Source organism: Furipterus horrens, unplaced genomic scaffold, assembly GCF_987537825.1.
Source record: "Furipterus horrens unplaced genomic scaffold, mFurHor1.1.pri manual_scaffold_3, whole genome shotgun sequence".
Classification (NCBI taxonomy): domain Eukaryota; kingdom Metazoa; phylum Chordata; class Mammalia; order Chiroptera; family Furipteridae; genus Furipterus; species Furipterus horrens.
Genome location: NW_028327173.1, coordinates 190,436,151 through 190,457,447, shown reverse-complemented (window position 1 = coordinate 190,457,447; position 21,297 = coordinate 190,436,151). Strand labels below are relative to the sequence as shown.

At 42.2% G+C, this 21,297-nt stretch overlaps 1 protein-coding gene across 3 annotated transcripts in view; it reads left to right on the top strand.

Moving 5' to 3' along the window:
* Nucleotides 1-18,812, top strand: part of AREL1 (apoptosis resistant E3 ubiquitin protein ligase 1) — a 38,381-nt gene extending 19,569 nt beyond the window's left edge. For all 3 annotated transcript variants that reach the window (XM_090271161.1, XM_090271162.1, XM_090271160.1), the window contains exons 6-20: nucleotides 2,965-3,134; nucleotides 3,386-3,566; nucleotides 3,739-3,986; nucleotides 5,632-5,709; nucleotides 6,352-6,493; nucleotides 6,626-6,747; nucleotides 7,728-7,803; nucleotides 8,319-8,428; nucleotides 9,967-10,146; nucleotides 10,318-10,443; nucleotides 13,269-13,398; nucleotides 13,486-13,544; nucleotides 15,423-15,512; nucleotides 15,933-16,108; nucleotides 16,208-18,812. In XM_090271161.1, the coding sequence (XP_090127287.1) occupies nucleotides 2,965-3,134; nucleotides 3,386-3,566; nucleotides 3,739-3,986; nucleotides 5,632-5,709; nucleotides 6,352-6,493; nucleotides 6,626-6,747; nucleotides 7,728-7,803; nucleotides 8,319-8,428; nucleotides 9,967-10,146; nucleotides 10,318-10,443; nucleotides 13,269-13,398; nucleotides 13,486-13,544; nucleotides 15,423-15,512; nucleotides 15,933-16,108; nucleotides 16,208-16,310 (1,991 nt within the window). In that variant the 3' untranslated portion in view covers nucleotides 16,311-18,812. The remainder of the gene's footprint in view (nucleotides 1-2,964; nucleotides 3,135-3,385; nucleotides 3,567-3,738; nucleotides 3,987-5,631; nucleotides 5,710-6,351; nucleotides 6,494-6,625; nucleotides 6,748-7,727; nucleotides 7,804-8,318; nucleotides 8,429-9,966; nucleotides 10,147-10,317; nucleotides 10,444-13,268; nucleotides 13,399-13,485; nucleotides 13,545-15,422; nucleotides 15,513-15,932; nucleotides 16,109-16,207) is intronic.
* The last annotated feature ends 2,485 nt before the right edge of the window (nucleotides 18,813-21,297 follow it).

Sequence of the window (21,297 nt, the reverse complement as noted above, 5' to 3'; positions counted from 1 at the left end):
TGATCCCACCCTTGCTGCGAGTGTGTTTTACTTCCCACTGAAGAGTGTCTGTGCAGGCTTCTGGTATGTCAGAATTGAGGCCTCTATCTCTACTGTTTTCCCCTTCTCATCCTTAATGCCAGATAATGAATGCTCAGGGACTTTGAAGCCTGGAAGCATAATCCCTGACTCCTGCTTCTGCAGTATATGTGTTCAGCATGTCGAGGTTCTCTCTGCCCTGTGTTTCCTGCCTTGGCGTCCTTCGAGGGTGTCATTCAGTACCTACAGAAATGGCAGGAACTTGGGAACCTTTTGGGGACAAACTATAATGAGAGGGGTCTTAAGAAGATTTGTATATCTTTGCTTGATTAGCCCTCAGTTTTCCTTCTCGCAGGACAGAGGAAGGCTCTGAACAAGATGGCTCTCGAGCCAGCTCCCTATCCATGTATCTCATCCTTTGTTTCAATGCCTCACTCACAGACTCCTTTCCACACGAATTATCATCACCCCACTTCCTGGCTGCCAATGAAGAAAAGCTTAAGTACTGGTCCTTTTATTTATTTATTTGTTTTAGAGGTGATTATTTTTATTATTGTATTTTTTCCATTACCATTTATTTCCTCTGCAGTCACCACACTGTTGTCCATGAATCCTTTTCCCTTTTTGCTCCATCCCTCCACCCCCTAACTGCCTGCCCCCAGAACTGTCACCCTGCTCTCCATCTATGAGTCTGTCTCTATATCGCTTCTTAGTTCAGTTTGTTCATTAGATTCGCATATGAGTGAAATCATATGGTATTTGTCTTTCTCTGACTGGCTTTTTTCACTTAGCATAATGTTCTCCAGGTCCGTCCATGCTGTCACAGAGGATAAAATTTTCTTTTTTTTTATTTTTTAAACTAAAACTCTATTTTGAGATAATTGTAGATTCTTATGCAGTTATGAGAAATAATACAGAGAGATCTGCTGTACCCTTGACCCATTTTTCCTCAATGGCAACATTTTATAAATATTCTACAATATCACAGCCAGGTAATTGATTGACATTGATGCAGTCAAGAAACACCATTTCCATCACCACAAGGGTCCTTCATGTTGCCTTTATGTAGCCACACCCATTTCTCCTCTCCCACCCACCTCTTTCTTAACCCCTGGCAGTCACTAATCTGCTCTCCATTTTCATAAATGTTGTCATTTCAAGAATGTTAATAAATGGAATCATACAGTGTATAACCTTTTGGTTACATAACTGCTTTTCGCTTCACAGAATTCCCTGGAGATTCATCCAGGTTGCTGAGCCTGTCAGTAGTTGGTTCCCTTTTATTCCATGTTGTGAATGTGCAATAGTTCGTTTAACCGTTCACCAGCTGAAGGACATTTAGGTCTTCGTCAGGTTTTGACTATTATGAATAAACCTGTGAACATTTATGTACAGGTTTTTGTGTGGTTATAAGTTTTCTTTATATACATACATACATATATATATATATATATGTATGTATGTATATGTAAATGCCCAGAAATGCAATTGCTGGGTCATATGATAGTTGAATTATTAGTATTTTTAAGAAACTGCCAAACTCTCTTCCAGAGTATCTGTAGCATTTTACATTCCCACCAGCAATGTATAGATAATCCAGTTTCTCCACATCCTCAGCAATGTGGTATTGTCGCTAGTTTTCACTTCAGCCATTCTGGTGAGTGTGGTGGTTTTAATTTGCACTTCTCTAATGGTTAATGATGAACATCTTTTCATGTGCATGTCTTTGCCCTTTTTCTAATTAGATTTTTTTATTTTTTTACTATTGAGTTTTGGGAATTTTTTTCTATCTTCTATATACTGTCCTTTGTTAGATAATGCGGTTTGTAACTATGTTCTCTTAATCTTTCATAATGCAAACGTTTTTCATTTTGATGAAGTCAATTTTATCAGTGTTTCCTTTTACAGATCATACTCTTAGTGTCCAAGAGCTCTTTACTAGTCCTAGATCCTGAAGATTTGCTCTTATTTTTTTCTTAAAGTTACATAGTTTTATATTTAAGGCTATGATCTGTTTTTAGTTCATTTTTATATATAAGACTTGGGTCAAGGTATTTTTTTAATTTTTATTTTTCTGCATACAGCTCTTCAGTTGCTCCAGCCCTGTTTGTTGTGTTGAAGGGCTGTCTTTGCCGTTACATCGCTTTTGTACCTTTATCAAGGATGAGTTGGGCATGTGTATAGAGGGTTATTTCTGGGTTCTCTGTTCTGTTCCATTGAGCCGTGTGTTTGTCCCTCCACTAATACCACAGTCTTGGTACTGTAGCTATATAATGCATCTTGAAATTGGGTAAACTGACTCTTCCCACTTTGCTCTTCTATGTCAGAATTATTTTAGCTACTTTAGGTCCTTTGCCTTCCATATATATTTTAGAATAATGTTGTCTAAAGCTACAAAAATATCTTGCTGAGATTTTGATAAGAATTGTGGTAAGCCTTTATATCGTTTGGGGAGAATTGACATCTTTACTGTGTTGAATCTTCCAGTTCATAAATATGGACCATCCCTCCATTTATTTAGACCTTTTTTCTTTCATCATCACCCTGTTGTTTTCAATATACAGGTCTGTGTGTGTTTTGTTAGGTTTGTATCCAAGTACTTAGGGGTATGTTTGTTTTGAGACTGTTTAGCACTTAGTTTTAAGGCCAGTCGCACGTGTAGATTTCCAGTGGGACTCTAGACATTGTGTCCATAACTCTCAGTTCTGTATTCTCCAAGTTCTTTCTCATTTTTAGTGCTCATAGTGGTTAGGAATTTGTAAAAATGAGTCTCCAAAGTGTATTTGAATTAACCTCTTTGTTTTCTTTCGTTTTCTCTGCCTCCTAATGGTATTGTTTATTCCTAGGAGTTGGGCTGGGACCCAGCTCTGTAGGACTCCCTGACTGAGTGATGTGTTGCCCTGAAAGCACCTCTCTAGATGTCCTATTCCACTGTTTTTATTCTAGGAATGGTGGTTCCTTCCAAGACCAAAATTGTGTGCCATTTTTCTACTCTTGTTTTGACCTGTGGGGAGCCGCACACTCTTCAAATAGTGCCCCGAGATGAGTATGACAACCCAACCAACAATTCCACGTCCTTGAGAGACGAGCACAATTACAATTTGTCCATTCACGAGGTAAGCAGCTTCCCTTCCTTCTCTGTGTGCTCCTTTCTTCGTCATTCTCCCCCTTTCTAATTCACTTCCAGCTCTTCTCTCCTTCTCCCTGACCTCGGTGCTGTCCTTCCTTCACCTGATAGGACCTGTCTCATTAGTAACTATGAGACTTAGGTTGGCTCATAGATAGGAAAGTTCTTTGTAAAGAATAAATTAATGTGCAAATAGAGAAAATTATATATGTTTAATGATACTTTATTTTCCTCCTATAGCTCGGTCCCCAAGAGGAAGAGCATACTGGTGTCTCATTTGAGAAATCAGTGACATCCAACAAGCAAACCTGCCAGGTGTTCTTGCGACTCACCTTGTATTCTCGTGGCTGCTTCCATGCCTGCATTTCCTATCAAAATCAGCCAATCAATAATGGTGAATTTGACATTATTGTCTTAAGTGGTGAGTTGAAAGAAAAGCTGTGATTTGTTCTTTGCATCTCTGCACTCTCCTGACTGACCTCAGAAACAGTTGCTATTTGGGCCGAGTCCTGTGGGCTAAAGGCCTAGTGATAGGTAATTTTTTTCTTCTCCTCCAACTCCTACTCTAAACTTCATTCCTTATTCTGTTTCAGAGAATGAGAAGAATATTGTTGAACGCAATGTGTCTACCTCGGGAGTGAGCATTTACTTTGAGGCTTATCTTTATAACTCTACCAACTGCACCAGCACACCATGGCACCTTCCACCCATGCACATGAGCTCTTCCCAGCGCCGGCCTTCCACAGCTGTTGAGGAGGAAGACGAAGACTCACCTTCTGAATGTCACACCCCTGAGAAGGTGAAGAAACCGAAGAAGGTGTACTGCTATGTGTCACCAAAGGTTGGAACTCCATTCTTGCCTCAAAATCTCCCTGCTGGAACCTGCATGTAATTGGTATTTGGTAGCAAAAACCACAAAGTTGTCTGAGAATCAGAGCCAAGGTCATTGACGTGGTGGGTTTCTAGGATACTAAGAGAGGCTACTTAAAGTTAAGCAGCAGAGCCCTGGCTGGTGTGGCTTAGTGGATTGAGTACAGGCCTGTGAACCGAAATGTCACCAGTTCAATTCCCAGTCAGGGCACATGCCTGGGTTGCAGGTCAGGTCCCCCAGTTGGGGGTGTGTAAGAAGCAATTAATCTTTCTCATACATCGATGTTTCTCTCCCTCATTCCCTTCCCTCTAAAAATAAATAAATAAAATATTTAAGAAGAAAGACTTTAAAGTTAAGCAGCAGATTGTGCCAACTCATCTGCTGCAAATGTTTGGTCTGGACTAGATTAAATCTCTGTATAGGGATTCTACATGCCTTGGAGCATTGGAGAACCTGTGGCCTTCTGCTTTTTGAGTGCTCTGGGAAGATTTTTCAATACATGGCTCCTAGAGTTTTAAAGAAAGCAACTTTAACCATTAAAAATTTCTCATAGTATAAAAATTACTGTCGTCCCTCTGTGTTGTTTCAAAACAATCTAGTCTTTCATTCTGTGATTTGTGAAACCACAATAAATAGATGTCACCATCAGGCTACAGGGTTGGAACAGAAATTTTGGCAGAGACAAGGAAGTGAACTTCCCAATTCCCAAGACCCCTGAGTTAAGAGGTACTTTGTGTTAGGAATTTTCTTCTTAATATTTGTGTTTAGCTTATTTATTTAAACCTCAGAAAAATAGACCCTTAAAACATCCCATTACATCCCTTTAATCTTGTAATCAAAACTGAGTTCTAATTCTGTTCTCCTTCAGAACACTTTGCTATGTACCATTCATCATTTAAAAATCTAGCCTTAATTTGGCCTGTGGTAGTAGTGGTAATGAGGGAACTCGTGGGTAGAGATGAAACAAGATTCATTATGAATTGGTAATTGTTGAAGCTGGTGATGGGTTCATTATACTTGTTCCGTTAGTAGTTGTCTGAAATTTTCTTTAATGAAGGGTTTTTAAAAATCAAGAAAAACATTGACCTTCTACATATTCAGGTAACAGTTTTTTTTAGATTAAAAAATTATGGCATTGTTTTTTTCTTTTTGTAAATGGCATAAAGAGATCCTTCTATCCCCTGCTCCCTCTTCCCTGGCCAATCATTAACACCACTCAGATAGGGATAAAGCAGCGGGTATGGGCCACTGCTGTTCCCTGTCCATTGACTTGGAGGAAGTCTCTCTGAGCAGCACTGAGCTGAGCAGAAGTAGATTTTGATTGTTTCTAGGTGAAATGTTCTCTACTCATAAAGTGAAAACCTGAGCTCAGGTGTTTACAAATGGTAGGAAGACACGAGTGTTAAGATTATGAAATGTCTCTGTGTGAAATTGTCTATTTCGATAGGGTGATGTTATTTATTTGATTGCAGTACTGACTTAAATAGTCCTTTTTGTCCATAGAGGGAAAAGGTTATCATGAAAAGTGTATAGGGACTCTGATGTTTGAGTTACAATCCCCAAATAGAGCATTTTTACTTATCATTCACTTCATTTTTGCATGTTGGTCATCCAGCAATTCTCAGTGAAGGAGTTCTACCTGAAGATCATTCCCTGGCGCCTTTACACCTTCCGGGTGTGCCCGGGAACCAAAGTAAGTGGAATCTTACATGTGGCTCGTGCAGAGCAGACTTCAACTCTGGAATATGTCAGCGTTTTTGTGATGTCCTCGTGAAATGGCGTGGAGAATATAGATGTCCTGAAAGACATGTGCCTACAGAATCAGGAATTTAGAAGCAAGTCAGAATATTTCAACAGTTATCTTTTCCCCTAAAACTAAGTTAATGGAGAGGGTGTCGGTAATTTTGCTCCCAGCTTGGTGTTCCAGTGTGCTGAAGCTCTTTTAGAGTCAGTATTCTCATATGGAAATTTTTTTTTTTAATTTTTCTGAGCTTTGGAATCTACAGGCAAATCACTTTCTTCCATCTGTTTTTCCCAGTCTCTTTAGGTTGTCATTTGCTATTTTATGTATCCTTATTACTTTCATCCATTCTTTGTTGGAAGGTCTGTAATGTTGCCTGTGTTCCTTACTAAAGGCAGTCTCTGTGACTCAAATAATTTAAAATAAATTTTGAATTGTAGAGCACTGAGGGGAAAACAAGGAGATATGCTCCTGGTAGGTACTCGTTTGGAGAAAACAGGCTTTTTGTTGGTTGGTACAGCAGGGTGGGGGTGTGGATGGTTTTTGCTGGATTTGAGGGTTTTGTAGATTAACTTTTTTTTCTCCCTTTGCTAGTTTTCGTACCTTGGCCCTGACCCTGTCCATAAGCTCCTTACCCTGGTGGTGGATGATGGCATTCAACCTCCTGTGGAGCTCAGCTGCAAGGAGAGGAACATCCTAGCAGCCACTTTCATCCGCTCCCTCCATAAGAACATCGGTAAAGTTGGGCAGGGATTTTGATAGGGAAGGCAATGACCCTAGCTGCTGTGGGTGTCTGAGGGTGTAGAGGTGGCCTTCACAGATGTCTTGTAATAAGGCTGTCATCATGATGAATCTTGCTGCTCCTCAGGAGGCTCCGAGACCTTTCAGGACAAGGTGAACTTTTTCCAGCGAGAGCTTCGGCAGGTACATATGAAAAGACCACATTCCAAAGTCACCCTGAAGGTCAGCAGACATGCCTTGTTGGAATCGGTGAGTCAAGTTTCATCTCTGTCAATAGTTATCACAGTTTTCCAACTAGAAACCTCTTGCGGTGTTTGGTTCTATTCTGCAGGTTAAATTTTTCATGAAACCCAAATTTCCTTGCTCTTTAAGCATATCTGTTAAAGGCTACTCTTCTGTTTGATTATACTAAGTTTGGGGCAGATTTGTGGGAGGTATACTATTGAGGAGAGAGATGGGTTGACACATTGACTTTAGAATCTGTACTGAACTAGTTAGTTCCTTAATAAACTCATGGAACTCCTGTGTAGGCAGGTGTAAGTAGTGGTCACAGAAGAAAGTTCTTGTTATTGAATCTCTGGACTAGAGAGCTCTTGTAGGATTAAAAGGCAATGATTTTTGTTGTCATTCTGGTCTGATGGAAAAGGAACACCTGATGTGTGTCTGTCTCCACTGCACAGACACTGGCACAGTTCTTACATTCTCCAAGAATGAGAAGGCTTGGTTGCAGGCCAAAATGTGTTTGTGATGTTTGGCTCTGGTCGGTGTGACTGGAAACCCCTTTTCTCAGCCACATTCTCCATGTGGTGTGGCTCCCTGTCTGAACCTAGTCTTTGGATAAAGACGTCTAGCAAATAGACTTGCACTTAACTGAAAACCAGGACTGCTTGGTTCTCTTGCTGACAGCTTACTAATCTGAGTCATTTTTAGTTCTTTAAGTGTTCTCTTATTAATAAACTGAAGACTGTAAAAAGAAAAACCAGCTTCAAGTTTTCAACAAAGCACAATGGTGTAAAGATGAATTAGATTATTTTTTAAAACCTTAAATTTCTTTTGGAGCTACATACATTTAAAATACAAGATGGTATTATTAAAGCTTATTTATGAGTAATAGATTGCCTCCAAGAACTAGTGGACAACAGATAGCATTATTCTTGTGTTTTTGTCCTTAACACCCAAGAGGTGCCAGCCAGTGTTTTGATACTTTTCTTCCTTTCATTGCTTTTTAGTCTCTGAAGGCCACTCGGAATTTTTCCATCTCTGATTGGAGCAAGAACTTTGAAGTGGTTTTCCAGGATGAAGAAGGTGAGCTTTGAAATGTCATATTCCTCTTTTTAAGCTCTCCTCTTCACTCCTATTCTCCTTCTTACCCCCTCTCAAAAAAGCAAAATCCCCTTAAACCCTCCCCAGCTTCTTTTTCCAAGGGAAAAAAAAAAAATCATGAGTCAAGATAAAAAGGGTGGTATTTACTGGCCAGATGACTTGGTGGATCTCATAGAGCACAGACACACAGGGATTTGGAGAATTCTTTGAGCTAGAAGGGCAAACTTTTAACCTTTGTAGAACTAAGAGAAATGTCCATTTCCTGGGATCTCTGATGTATTGTGTTTCCACACTAGGAGGTATTAGCTTAGTGACCTTTAATCCTATAGAAAGGGGTGGGATCTCAAAGCAAGTTCACATTTTAGGTAGGTTGAAAGGGGAAACACTAAGGTAGTGGAATGGAGGGAGTATGGAGAGTATAAAATAATGAATTAATGAACAAACATGATAAGGGGTAGTAGGCCAGAGTCATGTTTTATTTTTATTATACTTTTCAGCTCTGGACTGGGGAGGGCCTCGCCGGGAATGGTTTGAGCTAATCTGCAAAGCACTGTTTGATACCACCAGTCAGCTCTTCACCCGATTCAGTGACAACAACCAAGCTCTAGTGAGTCTATGACTTCCTTGTGGGTGGGTGGACCATGTAAATTATGTTATAATGGAATAGACTAACGGGTTTGAGGTTATGAACCTGTCCTGAGAATCTGACAACCTATGTCCTGTTCTTAATTTTGATACCTACAATATGAACTAATCAGATTGTCTCCCTCCTCTTTGCCTTCATTATTTCATCTTTAAAACAAGAGAAAATGCAGATAGATAAATATTTGACCAAAAACCATTATAATGCAATGGCTATTCTACTCGTCGTCGGCAGCCGTCCGTCTCGAGAGACGATGGTGTAGCTTCTTAAGAGTCTATCTGCACCGCCGAGAATGGCTGTGCAGTCCGACTCGGGAGTGACACGGTATCTGTCTCCTCCCGTGTTGAATCGACATCTTGCGATGACGCTGGAGTGTCCTCTCCAGTGAAGCTGAAGCTACAGAGCCTGGGCAGGGTGATATGGAGGGTCTGCTGTTGCCCATGCAGCAGACCCCCCCTCTCTTCGCAGCTGAAGGGTCCAAGGGAAAGACGGAGTCAATACAGCTTGGCTTCAGGTGCGCCGCAAGAGTTGCCAGTGTTGACTACAACGTCAAACCGCCTTAGGGACTCCGGCTCCGGATTTTCTGTCGGGGTTTACTCCCTTAGCCTTTCCCCTGAAGAGGTATGCCACAAGGCAGCGGAGGTTTTTTGGAGTCAGAGTTTTCCTTCTCTGATGTGCCCTGACTGGAAGATCGAACCAGCGACACTTAGCTCGCAGGCCGACGCTCAATCCACTGAACTAAACCAGCCAGGGCGGCTATTCTACTAATTATAATAATAATTAAACCACTTTCTCAAAATAGACCTGAAGTTCTTGAATTCTGTACTAGAGCTTTGACTAGGCAGAGGTGTCAGAAGTAAAGAAATAGACTTTGGCTAAAAGAAGATCTGGTTTAGGGAAAAAGCATCACCTCATCCACTGATTAACTTTCATATTCAGTCAGATGAAGCCACAAACTTACTGTGAGGTTCTTCAGCCTAATGTAAGTCCACCTTTGCCCTTTATTCTCTAGTCCAGTGGTTCTCAACCTTCCTAATGCCGCGACCCTTTATAATACAGTTCCTCATGTTGTGGTGACCCCCAAACATAAAAATATTTTCGTTGCTACTTTATACCTGTAATTTTGCTACTGTTATGAATCGTAATGTAAATATCTGATATGCAGGATGTATTTTCATTGTTACAAATTGAACATAATTAAAACAGTGATTAATCACAAAAACGATATGTAATTATATGTGTGTTTTCCAATGGTCTTAGGTGACCCTGTGAAAGGGTCATTCGACCCCCAAAGGGGTCGCAACCCACAGGTTGAGAACCGCTGCTCTAGTCACTCTGAATTACTCAGCAGTGGCTACCAAAAGACCAACACCATTTGGATGGGCTCTTTGATCTAATACTGAAATTCTTGCTTCTTTGGGATGGAGTTGGGAGAGAGGGTCTTTCCAGAATTAGGCTGAAAGAAAAATGGCCCAGAGTCTTTTAATGTCTTTCTTTGTCAGGTGCACCCCAACCCTAACCGACCCACTTACCTGCGCTTGAAGATGTATGAGTTTGCAGGGCGGCTCGTGGGCAAGTGTCTCTATGAGTCCTCTCTAGGAGGAGCCTACAAGCAGTTGGTCCGTGCTCGCTTCACCCGTTCTTTTTTGGCCCAAATCATAGGACTACGTATGCATTACAAGGTAATGTCTGAGGTGTATCTTTTCTACTAAGGCTCCTGGCCATTAACTCGAGGTTCTCCACTGTGAGCTAATTATTCTTACGGTTGAAGGGGTCAGTGGTTCCAAGCAATTATGAATTTTATTTCTGGGTAAGAGTAGTCACATTCTTTCTGTGTCTTTCTGTCTCCTCAGTACTTTGAAACAGATGACCCAGAATTCTACAAATCTAAAGTTTGTTTCATCCTTAACAATGACATGAGTGAGATGGAGCTGGTTTTTGCAGAAGAGAAATATAACAAATCAGGTCAATTGGAAAAGGTAAGAAAGGGGAGCAGAGCCTGTGGGTCCCATGATTCCCATCCTCTTCCAGAGCAGCACTGTATAATAGAACTTTCTGCAGTCATGGAAATGTTCTCTGTTTGTGTGCTGTCTGTCTTTTGAGCACCCAAAATGTGGCTAGTGTGACCAAATAACTGAATTTCTCATTGTATTTTATTTTCATTAACTTAAATATAAGTCATTAGCTATGGCTAAGTGGTAGCCATGTTGAGCAGCATAGCTTTAGAGCTTTGCATCCCACACTTATGGTCTTGGCCCATTTGAGTGAAGCAAAAGACACATGAGCCCACCTATCCCCCCTGTTCTACAGTAGTCTCCAGTAAAAAAAGAACTTAGTGATAATGAAGTGTCACTGCACAAGGAGCTTTGGAAGGGATGGCAGTGCCTACCTCAACTTTAGTGGTGATGACATGGATGACTTTTACATTAACACTGTACCTGTATAATTTTAGATCTTTTATTATAAAAGTATTGGCCAAAAGTATTTCTGATGCAGATGTGATCTGTTTACGTTATAGAATTAATATCAAATGATAAATATGAAGCTAAAGTCACAGTAAAATTGAAAGCAAAACAGCAATGACTGAAAAACAGACCACTGATTGATACCATTGTATTGCTAATCACATATCCTCTGTGACCGTTGTGGGACTGTAAGGGAAATGTGAGAGACCCATCGTAGAATTTGAGACCTAAAAAGACTTCTTCACTGCTTATTTGGCTTTATTTATTCTCAGTTGGCTCAGGGGTTTAAGAAAAGAGGTCAGTAATGGTTTTATTTTGGATCATACAGACATTAAAATATTGCTAACAAGGAACCATAATATATTCCTATTGTATCACCACTATTTGATCAGGTCAGAGAAGACTCGCTCAGCCACTTTAGAAATAGCTAGTAGAATGCAGCGGTAGTGGTAGGAACCCTGAAGTGTGTTGGGAAGCTGGATACACAGCAGAAAATTGTGACTGTGGTGGACTTCAATAATGCTGTGCCTGGGACATACCAGGCAGATATCATCTTATAAACTCTCATCCACAGCCTCTCCCTGTCTGTCTTTTGCCTTTTTTTTAAATTTTAAATATGCTTTATTGATTATGCTGTTACAGTTGTCCCAATTTCTTTTCCCTTTGTTCCCCTCCATCCAGTAAACCCCTTCCCTCCAGTTGTCCCCCACCCTAGTCCATGCCTATTGGTTGTGCATATAGTTTTCTCAACATCTTCCTGTCTACTCCACTCCCTCCTACCATGTTTCTTAATTCCTGTACCATATCCCTCCCTTTCCCCCTTCTCCCTCCCCACTGACCTCCCCCCCAAAATGTTCCCCATACCTGTAATTCTTTTCCCACTCTCGTTGCCTCCTTAGTTTGCCTTTATTTTGATTCCCTAGCTTCTGTTGTTGGTTCTTGTGATACAGTTTTCATTTTAATGTTCATAGTTTTGATCCTCTTTCTCCTAAACAAGTCCCTTTAATATTTCATATAACAGTGGTTTCGATCTGATTAACTCCTTCAGTTTTACTTTGTCCTGGAAGCACTTTCTCTGCCCTTCTATTCTGAATGACAGCTTCACTGGATGGAGTATTCGTGGTTGTAGGTTTTTGCTTTTCATTACTTTGAGTATCTCTTGCCAGTCCCTTCTTGCCTGCAGAGTTTCTTTTGAGAAATCAGCTGATAGTCTTATTGGGACCCCTTTGTACATAATTCTCTTCTTCGCTCTTGCTGCTTTTAATATTCTCTCTTTATCTTTAATTTTTGACATTTTGATTATAATGTGTCTTGGAGTGGTTCTCCCTGGGTCCAGTTTATTTGGAACTCTCTGTGCTTCCTGGACCTGTAAGTCCTTCCCCAAGTTAGGGAAGTTCTGTTTCATTACTTTTTCACATAATTTTTCAATTTCTAGTTCTTCTTCACCTTCTGGCAACCCTGTGATTCAGATGTTGGCCCGCTTATAGCTGTCCCATAGATTTCTGAGCCTCTCCTCATTTTCGTCACTTTTCGTTTCCTCTTTCTACGCTGGTTGACTGTTTGTTCCTTCCCTATGTTCCGATTTGTTGATTTGATCCCTGGTTTTCTTTCCCTTACCACTAGTTTTGTATATGTTTTCATTCATTTCAGTGGGACTAGCCTCTGTTCCTTCCCTGTCTTGTTTAAGATCTGCTGTTAGGTGTGTAAGCATTCATATAACCAAAGCTCTGAACTGTGCCTCAGAAAGATTTCCTATCTGTTGATCCATTGGATCAGATATTTGCTGGCTGGTCAGCTGTGTCACCAGGATCTCTATCATGATCTGTGCCATCCTGATAGTTTGTGTTTACCTTTGCTTTCTGGGCAGGGCTGTCACACCTCCTACGCTATAGGGGGTGGAGCCTGGTGCACTTCTCACTACCGGGCGACCCTTCTCACCACACTGTGGCATTTTGTGTGGGGGCGGGGATCCAAGATGGATTCCTGCCATTCACTCTCTGCTGAGAGACTGGGAAGCTCCTCCTCCATCCCCACCCCCTCTGACCCTCACAGTCTGAGGCAATGGGAGTCTACCTTCCCCGGCGTTGGAATCACAAGTTGACGGGTCTGGTCTGCATCTGGGGATGCTCCCCAGGTGTTTTTCATCTCTTTTTAAATACGAGTGTCTGTGCTTACCGCTGTCCCACCACCATCGCTGCAGCTGCTGCCACCAGCACAGCTTGATATCTCCGCCCTGGCTTTGCCCCTCCTACCTGTCTGGATGAGCACCACTTCATTATAACTTCATATGTTGGACTTCCATGTAGCTTTATTTTCTGTAACTGTCTTTTGTCTCTTAGGTTGTAGAACTTATGACAGGTGGAGCTCAAACTCCAGTCACCAATGCAAATAAAATCTTCTATCTAAACTTGCTGGCCCAATATCGGCTGGCCAGTCAAGTAAAAGAGGAGGTGGAACATTTCCTAAAAGGTGAGATTTTGTCTACTCTTATCTTTGAGATGAAAATACCTATATCTATGGTGTGGGTATGGTTCTAACTGGGCTACTTTGTTTCAGGCCTGAATGAGTTGGTCCCTGAGAACCTTTTGGCTATTTTTGATGAAAATGAGCTTGAGGTAAGTGCTTGTAATCACAAACCCCCGTTCCTGACTCACTGTTTTAGCACGCCCACAGGAACTAGCTTATTGTATTTTCTGTTATAAGACGTGATAAGAAAGCCCTTTATGCAAGAATTGGTTTCACTTTCCTCACTCTTCCCATGTATTGACCTGTTCTTTAGCATTTAAAAAATTAGAAAGTAAAAATTAGAAACCAGCAAATAACTAATTACTTTCAAGAGTAATTATTAATATTCACTTATTTATCAAATATTATTGATACTGGTTGAGTGAGTACTAAAGAATATTGGTATCATATATGGTCTTCGACATTTAAAGATGATTTAGGGAATAATAGAATTTATTTGTTCAGGGACTACTTATTGAGTGCCTTCTGTATGCCGTATTCATTTGAAGCCCTGGGGAGCTAGCAGTGAATAAGACAAAGTCCCTGCCCTCATCCGCTGTGTTCTAATGAAGGAGGCAAATCAAAAGATGTGACATACGTCAAAGTTTGGGGCCACAACGCTATACCATTACTATATTCTTATTTCAGATCCTGTAACAACCAAAAAATGGCTCTAAGATGGTAAATGACATTTTATAAGTAGCAAAATTAAAGTTCATATCAGGTGTGGGCAAAAAATAGAATCAGTTGTTTTGTTTTTTTTTACCTGCTGCTCACAGATGATGCATGTAATGCAAATTATTAGTTTCAGCTTCCCATGGCCCTTAGGGAGAGTATGTTTTCGCAAACTGTAGGGAGAAAGTTCTTTAAATATGAGAAAACAAAAAAGTTTTAGGTGGTCTTGTACAATTCTTAGTCTTATGAACTGAACTGTCTTCAAGAACAAGAATCAAAGCCTTATGCAATTTGCATCACATTTTATACCTTTAGAAATGAAATCTAAACAAGATTAACTATCTCTCAGCCTTTCTGATAGAAAACTAGTGCTGTTATTTTTGGGGCTGAGGAATAGCTACTGGTATTTTTTTTTTTTTTTTTTTTTAAATCATGAAGCAAAGCATTTAAAACAATTTGTAAAAATGAGTAAGAAGGAAGGACAAAGTCTTACATTTGTTACACATGCTGCTTTTAGTTATTCATTAGCTTAACAAGTTCTTTTTGAAGGAACCAAGGCTTCTGAGGCTTAATTGAGCTTTTCTTATCTCTTGATTAGGATGTATCATTCTTATAGCTATTGGATGAGTACTCACAGTCTGCCAAGTAACAGACAGGATCCTGAACCAGATTAGGACATGAACAAGATGTTTAGGGCTCTGATCTCATTAATGTTCTCATTTTTTGGCATGCTTTTTAATTTATCTGATCAAGTAGAGGCCTGAAGGGAAGGAAGGTAGTAAAAGCTCAATTCACAACAGGGTGGATCCTGGGGAATAGGAAAGGCCATCTGACAAACTTGTCAATGGGACTGAGGGTCTTCGTCAAAGGGAAAGAGCCTGCTTTTCTCCCTGGAATTTCCAGGCTGTGTCCAGAGCAGACTCAATAAACTTAGTTCCCTTTTTGTCCTTTGTTTCCAATTCAAAATAATCCACAGCAGCGGTTCTTAATTAGGTGTGCACATCAGGAACACTTGGGAAACTTTCAAAATACACAAGTCATCATCCACTTCTACTAGAGATTCTGATTCAGTAAGTCTAGGGTAAGGCCACAGGCATTTCTCTAAATATTTTTTAAAGCTGTGTGAGGAACCATTGGCCTGTTATAATTGATTTTCCTAAAGCAGTATTCTGGCATTGTGACTTCATCTTTTATCTTTTTCCTGGTGTTTTCTTTATTCCACATTTTTGCATATTAACGTAAGTTATTGACATTATGCTGGGTCTTTGTCCCTCTGACTGTCCCAGTAACTAACACCTTACTATCTTCTCCAGCTACTGATGTGTGGGACTGGGGACATCAGTGTTTCTGACTTCAAAGCCCATGCAGTGGTTGTTGGTGGCTCATGGCATTTCAGAGAAAAGGTAAGTGGATCACATTTTTTTCAGTTGGTTTGTGTCATGTTGTAAAGAAAAGTTTCAGAAGAAAAAAGTTGAGTCAGACGTAGACATGTCCACTGGGGAAAAATATGTGTGGGAAAGACAGATGGTTGTTTAGGCAAAAGGGAGCTGTGGTCCCTGTTGGCTGTCATGCCGACCGCCACAGGAGCAGTGCATGGAAAGTGGGAGAACTGCAACCACACAATTGGCCACTGCCCTCCTGACTATGTGAGAGCACAAACTCCTAAAGAATTCGCCGGTCCTAACCATTCCTCCCTGTGTTCTCATAGAGCAGTAACTGGTGCACAACCCCACTTCGGAGTGTCCTGTTGCTTCTCCCAACCCCCCAGGTCAAATTGTGGGCTACATACTGGTGTGATGCCAGCCTTGTGCTCTTCCTGCCAGGTCATGAGGTGGTTTTGGACCGTGGTTTCCAGTTTGACCCAGGAGGAGTTGGCTCGGCTGCTTCAGTTCACAACAGGCTCCTCTCAGCTGCCACCAGGAGGCTTTGCTGCCCTCTGTCCCTCATTTCAGATTATTGCTGCGCCGACCCACAGCACGCTACCAACTGCACACACGTGGTAGGTGTCTGACTGCCCAGTGCATGCTGTCACGGGAGAGTATCTGTCTGGCCCTTGCCAGTGTTTCCGAGTTAATCACTTCTCCCTTTGCCCTTCCAGTTTTAACCAGCTGTGCCTCCCTACGTATGACTCGTATGAAGAGGTGCACAGGATGTTGCAGCTGGCCATCAGCGAGGGCTGCGAGGGCTTCGGCATGCTCTGATCCTCCGCCTGCTCTCCTCTCAGCTCCCGTGCTTTCTGGAGCATCTGGGTGCACGCAACAGACGTCGTAACCACTGATGCTAACATACCACGTAACCGTCAGCCAGAAGCTGCTGCATGCTGCCCAGTGTCTGGAGTACTTGGTCACCTACAAGCCTTGTCCTTCCCTCACCCCCTCCCTGCCCACCCCCCCACAGGCCACTTTGGCATAGTACGTAACCTGAGCTACTGGTTCAGTCACACAAAGAGGACCAGAAGAGGATTGTGCTGCTGTAATTCCACTTGGTTCTTAGAAGATCTCAGTAGCGGGAGCTGCCTTGGCTGAAGGAGATTACAAAAAAAGGGCTCAGCTCTCACTGGGAAGCTGGTGTCCTCACCTTGCTCCACCTCCTCTGCTATGGTCCTTCAGGTCCCCTCTGGGGCTCTCATTACTTGACCTGAGGTCTGTGAGTCCTTCATGTGGGCAGGGCTATTATGCCTCTTCTCATCGGGAGCCAGGGGAAGCACAGATAAGTGGCCCACAGGCGCAGTCTTTAGTTTTGTCCCTCTGCACAATGGCAGGCAGAGGTAGTGGCACTGGACTACCTCTAATGGGGACTGAGAGCACAAAAGGATGTTGTCTGTGGTGTCTGAACTGGAAAAGGAGCTCTCCCTGCAGGCATTTCTGAGAATGATCATTAATCCCTACAGAACTCTCTAAGCTTTTTCTTGAGTTTGAGCCCGTGAGAAAAACAGACCTAAGCATGTGAAAGATAGTTGGGCTGTGGCCTCCACTGCTGGGTATGATTCTGTTTCAAGGTTTGGGGCATGTCTAGGCATATGGCTGGCTTGAAGTCTACTGATCCTTGTCCCTGAGTTTGTTCTTTACACTGAGGGGTAGCTGGGCCTCGCCACCTACCTCCAAGTTATGCAGTCTGCTAAGAGCTTTCTACTGAAGAAGAAGTTGGAGCAAGGGACAGGGACCGTAAGAATAGCATCCCAGTGATCCCTGCTTCTCTCTTTGCTTGGTGTTCTCTGGCAGCACTGAGGCAAGGGAAAAGGGGCCAGTAGTTTAAATGCTTATCACACGTCCTTGGGGTCAGGACACTGGGAACATAGATAGAGAGGCTACATCGGGCAGTAAACACTTAGCTGTCCCAGTTGCATCCCTTTACTCCATCAGTTACCAGCAAGGGGAACTAAGGAGGGAGGAAGGTATATTGGGTTCACTGTACGTGATGATTGAGGAGAACCTGCTGATGTCTCTTGGACGATGGCAACATCCTTTTTCATCATGATTTGAATGAAAACATTTCAAGACTCAAAATTTCATCAACTTCCCCAGGTTTTTTTTTTAAAGAAGGCTTTGCTGCAAGCTCCCATTCTCAACGGTACACTCCCCTCTGAGAATATTACAAGCCATCCTTATCGCCCAAACCAGCAAGTACGCAGAATCCAGAGGGGGCAGGCCTAGTGGCAGTGCCTTGGCCTCCTGGCAGCGCGTCTGAGCCCTCCTGTCCCCAAGGGTCATGAGGAACAGACCCTCCTGAGCTGCTGCCGTTCCTGCTGGACCTCACTCCCTCACAGTTGTCGTTTGTCCTTCTTGGTGTGGGTGCTGACCTCACTCATTCTTGGGGTCCAGGATCCAGCATCAGGGCCTCTACACCATGGTCCTCCAAGCCACACGGTCACTGCTCTCAGGGACCAGGACACGGTGCTGCTGCTCGCCCCCACATGTTCCCAGGGGATACGCACAGGCAGGCTTCGCCATCGCCCTGGGAAACACGATGCTGCCCTTCCAGCCCAGAGAGGAGTTCCCACCTTGGGGCCCGTGGGCTGGTTCTGCTGTCTTTGGCAGTTAGTTACTCCTCTTCTGGACTCTGCATTCTCCCTTCCAGCAGCCCTCCACATGCTAACGCTGGAGCTCGATCTGATTTTCTTGGCTAGACCTCTCATTTTCAGCTCTAGTCGTAGCACTTTTCAAAGCATCCTGGGCACCACTGCTGCCCAGGAGACAGCTGCGTCCCTGTGGTCCTTAGCCCCAGGGTCTTTGTTTAACAAAACCCTTTGGTACTGCTGTGGTTTTCTATTCTTCCAGTTTACTCTCTCCTAACTCTGTTCAAATATATCTCTGCTCTTTTTGGCCTTTTACCTTTTTTTTTTTTTTTTTTTCCTAATTCTGCCTTGGTACTAGCCAATGTGGGGGAAAGGTACAGTATGTCAGAGAAAAGGAATAGTGTCTTTCACTTCTTGGGCAATTTTATATTCACATTTCTTATTTTGGTCAATTCTTTTATTTATGCCCTTGTGACCCAGGTACTTTGGGGGTCAGCTAACCTCCAGGCATTTCAGTGTCTTTGAAGGAGACCAGACACCAAGTGAACACCAAGGAGAATATCGGCATGTTTCTGGGACTTCAGAGACCAAGCCCTGCTGCAAATTTGTCAGGCCAGGCAAAAGGGCCAGACAGTTGCAGTGATAGTGTAAATATTTTGTACAGTAAATAAATAAATGTTTAAAATGACTAAGGAGTAGAGATGTTTTTTGCATTTTCCCAGAAATTCCTTCAGAAGCAGTCAACTCAGGGTAGAATGTCCACTGGGAATTCTGGTCTGTCCCAGGTCTGTTGGCCTGTCACGCTTCCCTGGTTGCTGTTCACTGTGCCAAGCAGGGGGCACTGCCACTTGCACAGATAGCCAATGGGTGGGGCAAGTGTTTGTGCAGTTTGGCAAGAGCAGAGGATGTCTGTTCTCATAAGTCTTAAACGTTAATTTGATGTTGTTTTACTACATAAGAAACTGTAGAAAATTTGGAAATAAAAAACAAGGGAAATAAATCACCTGCCATCCAGAAGTAACCACTATAAACACTTAGATGTGTCCTGATTTGTATAATTACACATTTCCCAACATCCCCCACCCTCCCGAAAGTGCTCTGGGCATGGCAAACAAAAGCACTGGCAGGTGGTACCAATTCTTTTCCAACCAAAGATAAGCTTGGGAGAGAGGAAAACAGGCCTGATTTGGGTCTAGAAGGAAAAGTATTAGGGACTCAAGCTTTCTAAGGGAAGTAATGATGGTGTCTTATACAGTGGTTCCCAATCTGGGAAGTCAAAACAAAATCATTTGGAATTCTTTTTAAAATACAGATTTTTGCCCCCACCCTCCAGACCCAATAAATTGGAATCTTAGCTGGAAAAGTGTGAAGTGTATTCATTTTACCCCCATTTCATCAAGCTCTTGAGTAACATGAGATGTCAAAAAAAAATTCTATCTCTACGTTTTTAAGTTAACCATCTTACATCTTTATACTTGCTGCTCTTGTGTCTTTGAAGGGGTCGCTATGAACACGCATTGAGTGATTTCAGCCCACAATGAAGTTGTTAAGACTCAAGAGACTGGTAAGGTTATTCTTGAATCAAAACAATAAATACTGGCTTCAGCCTCTCATGATCTGTACCTCTGAGCCACTGCAGATAGAGCTCTCGGCCATACTTCTCTGAGAACCACAGTAGAGGTTGAAGCAGAGGGCTCCTTACCTCTACTTTGGCTTCACTTAGATCCTGAAGAAGAATAAACCAGCTCCAGGTGTCTCATAATACCTTTATTTAAAAATGAAATACTTGCCCTGGCCAGTGTGGCTCAGTTGGAGCATCGTCCTGTAAACCAAAAGGCCATGGATTCTGTTCCTAGTTGGGGCACATGCCTGGCTTGCAGGTTCAATCCCCAGTCTGGATGTGTGCAGGAAATAGCTAATTGATGTTTCTCTCTCCCTTCCCCTCTCAAATGAGAATAAGAAATAAACCTTAAAAATTAAAAACTTATTTTGAGATGAAATGTATATCCAAAACTAAAAAGTATACAAGCATGTACAATTGAATGAGTAATTATAAAGTACACGCACATGTGACTGCCACCCAGGTGAAGAAATAAGACACTGCAGAAGGGATCTCATCCCATCCCTCTAGCAGTAACTATTATCCTGACTTTTACGAGAAGTGTTTTACCAACTCCCTTTCCAAACAGCCTGTGGCCGCTTGATAAGATGCTAATAAGCAAGGTCAAGTTCTCCATAGTAAGAACTATACCTCACAATTAAGTTTTAAAAGCCTTCTGTGATTATTGTTACCCCATGAGACTCTAGTTCAGATTCCTGATGCTGAATCTGATCAATCATATTCAATGTCTACAAGGTCTCTCTGCCAAGATTTTCTCTCAGATATTCTAAATTAGATGCTCCTTTGCAGTACCCCGACCAGGTTTTGTGGGCTGGTCTAACATGATCATTTCTCTTCGGTGGTCGGCGGCAGGCTCTTGAGTATTTAAGTATAGTATTAAAAATGACTCAGCATTAAATTGTCTCAAAATCTGTGAAGTGGGCTAGAATTTCTGACTCAGTACTGTATCTGTACTATCTTAACAGAAAGCCAACCCAAAGTTGTTAGAGAGCTTAGTTTTTAGAGTACAAAGAGAATGGATTTAGGGGGGCATTGTAATGGTCTTGGTTTATATTTGACAAAGTGGCGCTCCCTAAAGTTGGGATATGCCTTGCTATGAATATACCCCCACCCCTGATTCAATTCACTTAAATTTTGTATATAGAAGAACACTGTGGTAGCCACAGCTGGGACCTGGTTCTCTGCAGTGAACTCAGGTGTCGTGTCTACCAGCTGGTCAGAGAATCCCTGGTAAGGAGATGTGGAAGACAAAGTTGTTACCAGAAGTCAGAGGAGTGATAGCAGTAGGTTTCTGAGAGGGCATCAGGGGTGACTTTAACAAAGTTCTTCAGGTTGTCAATAGAGCACTGGTTTATTCATACCAGCCAGCAGCAGTAGCAGCTTCTTAAATGGAAAATGGTAATAATGTTGGTATCTCTAGGAGCAGGGATTTAGACACACGAGCACAGAACCATAGCATCTGGTCACCTTCAGGAAGATGATGGATAATTTATCCAGGATGAAATACCCACTTAAGCAGGCCAACATGGCCTTTGTAGTCCGGTGGCTATGA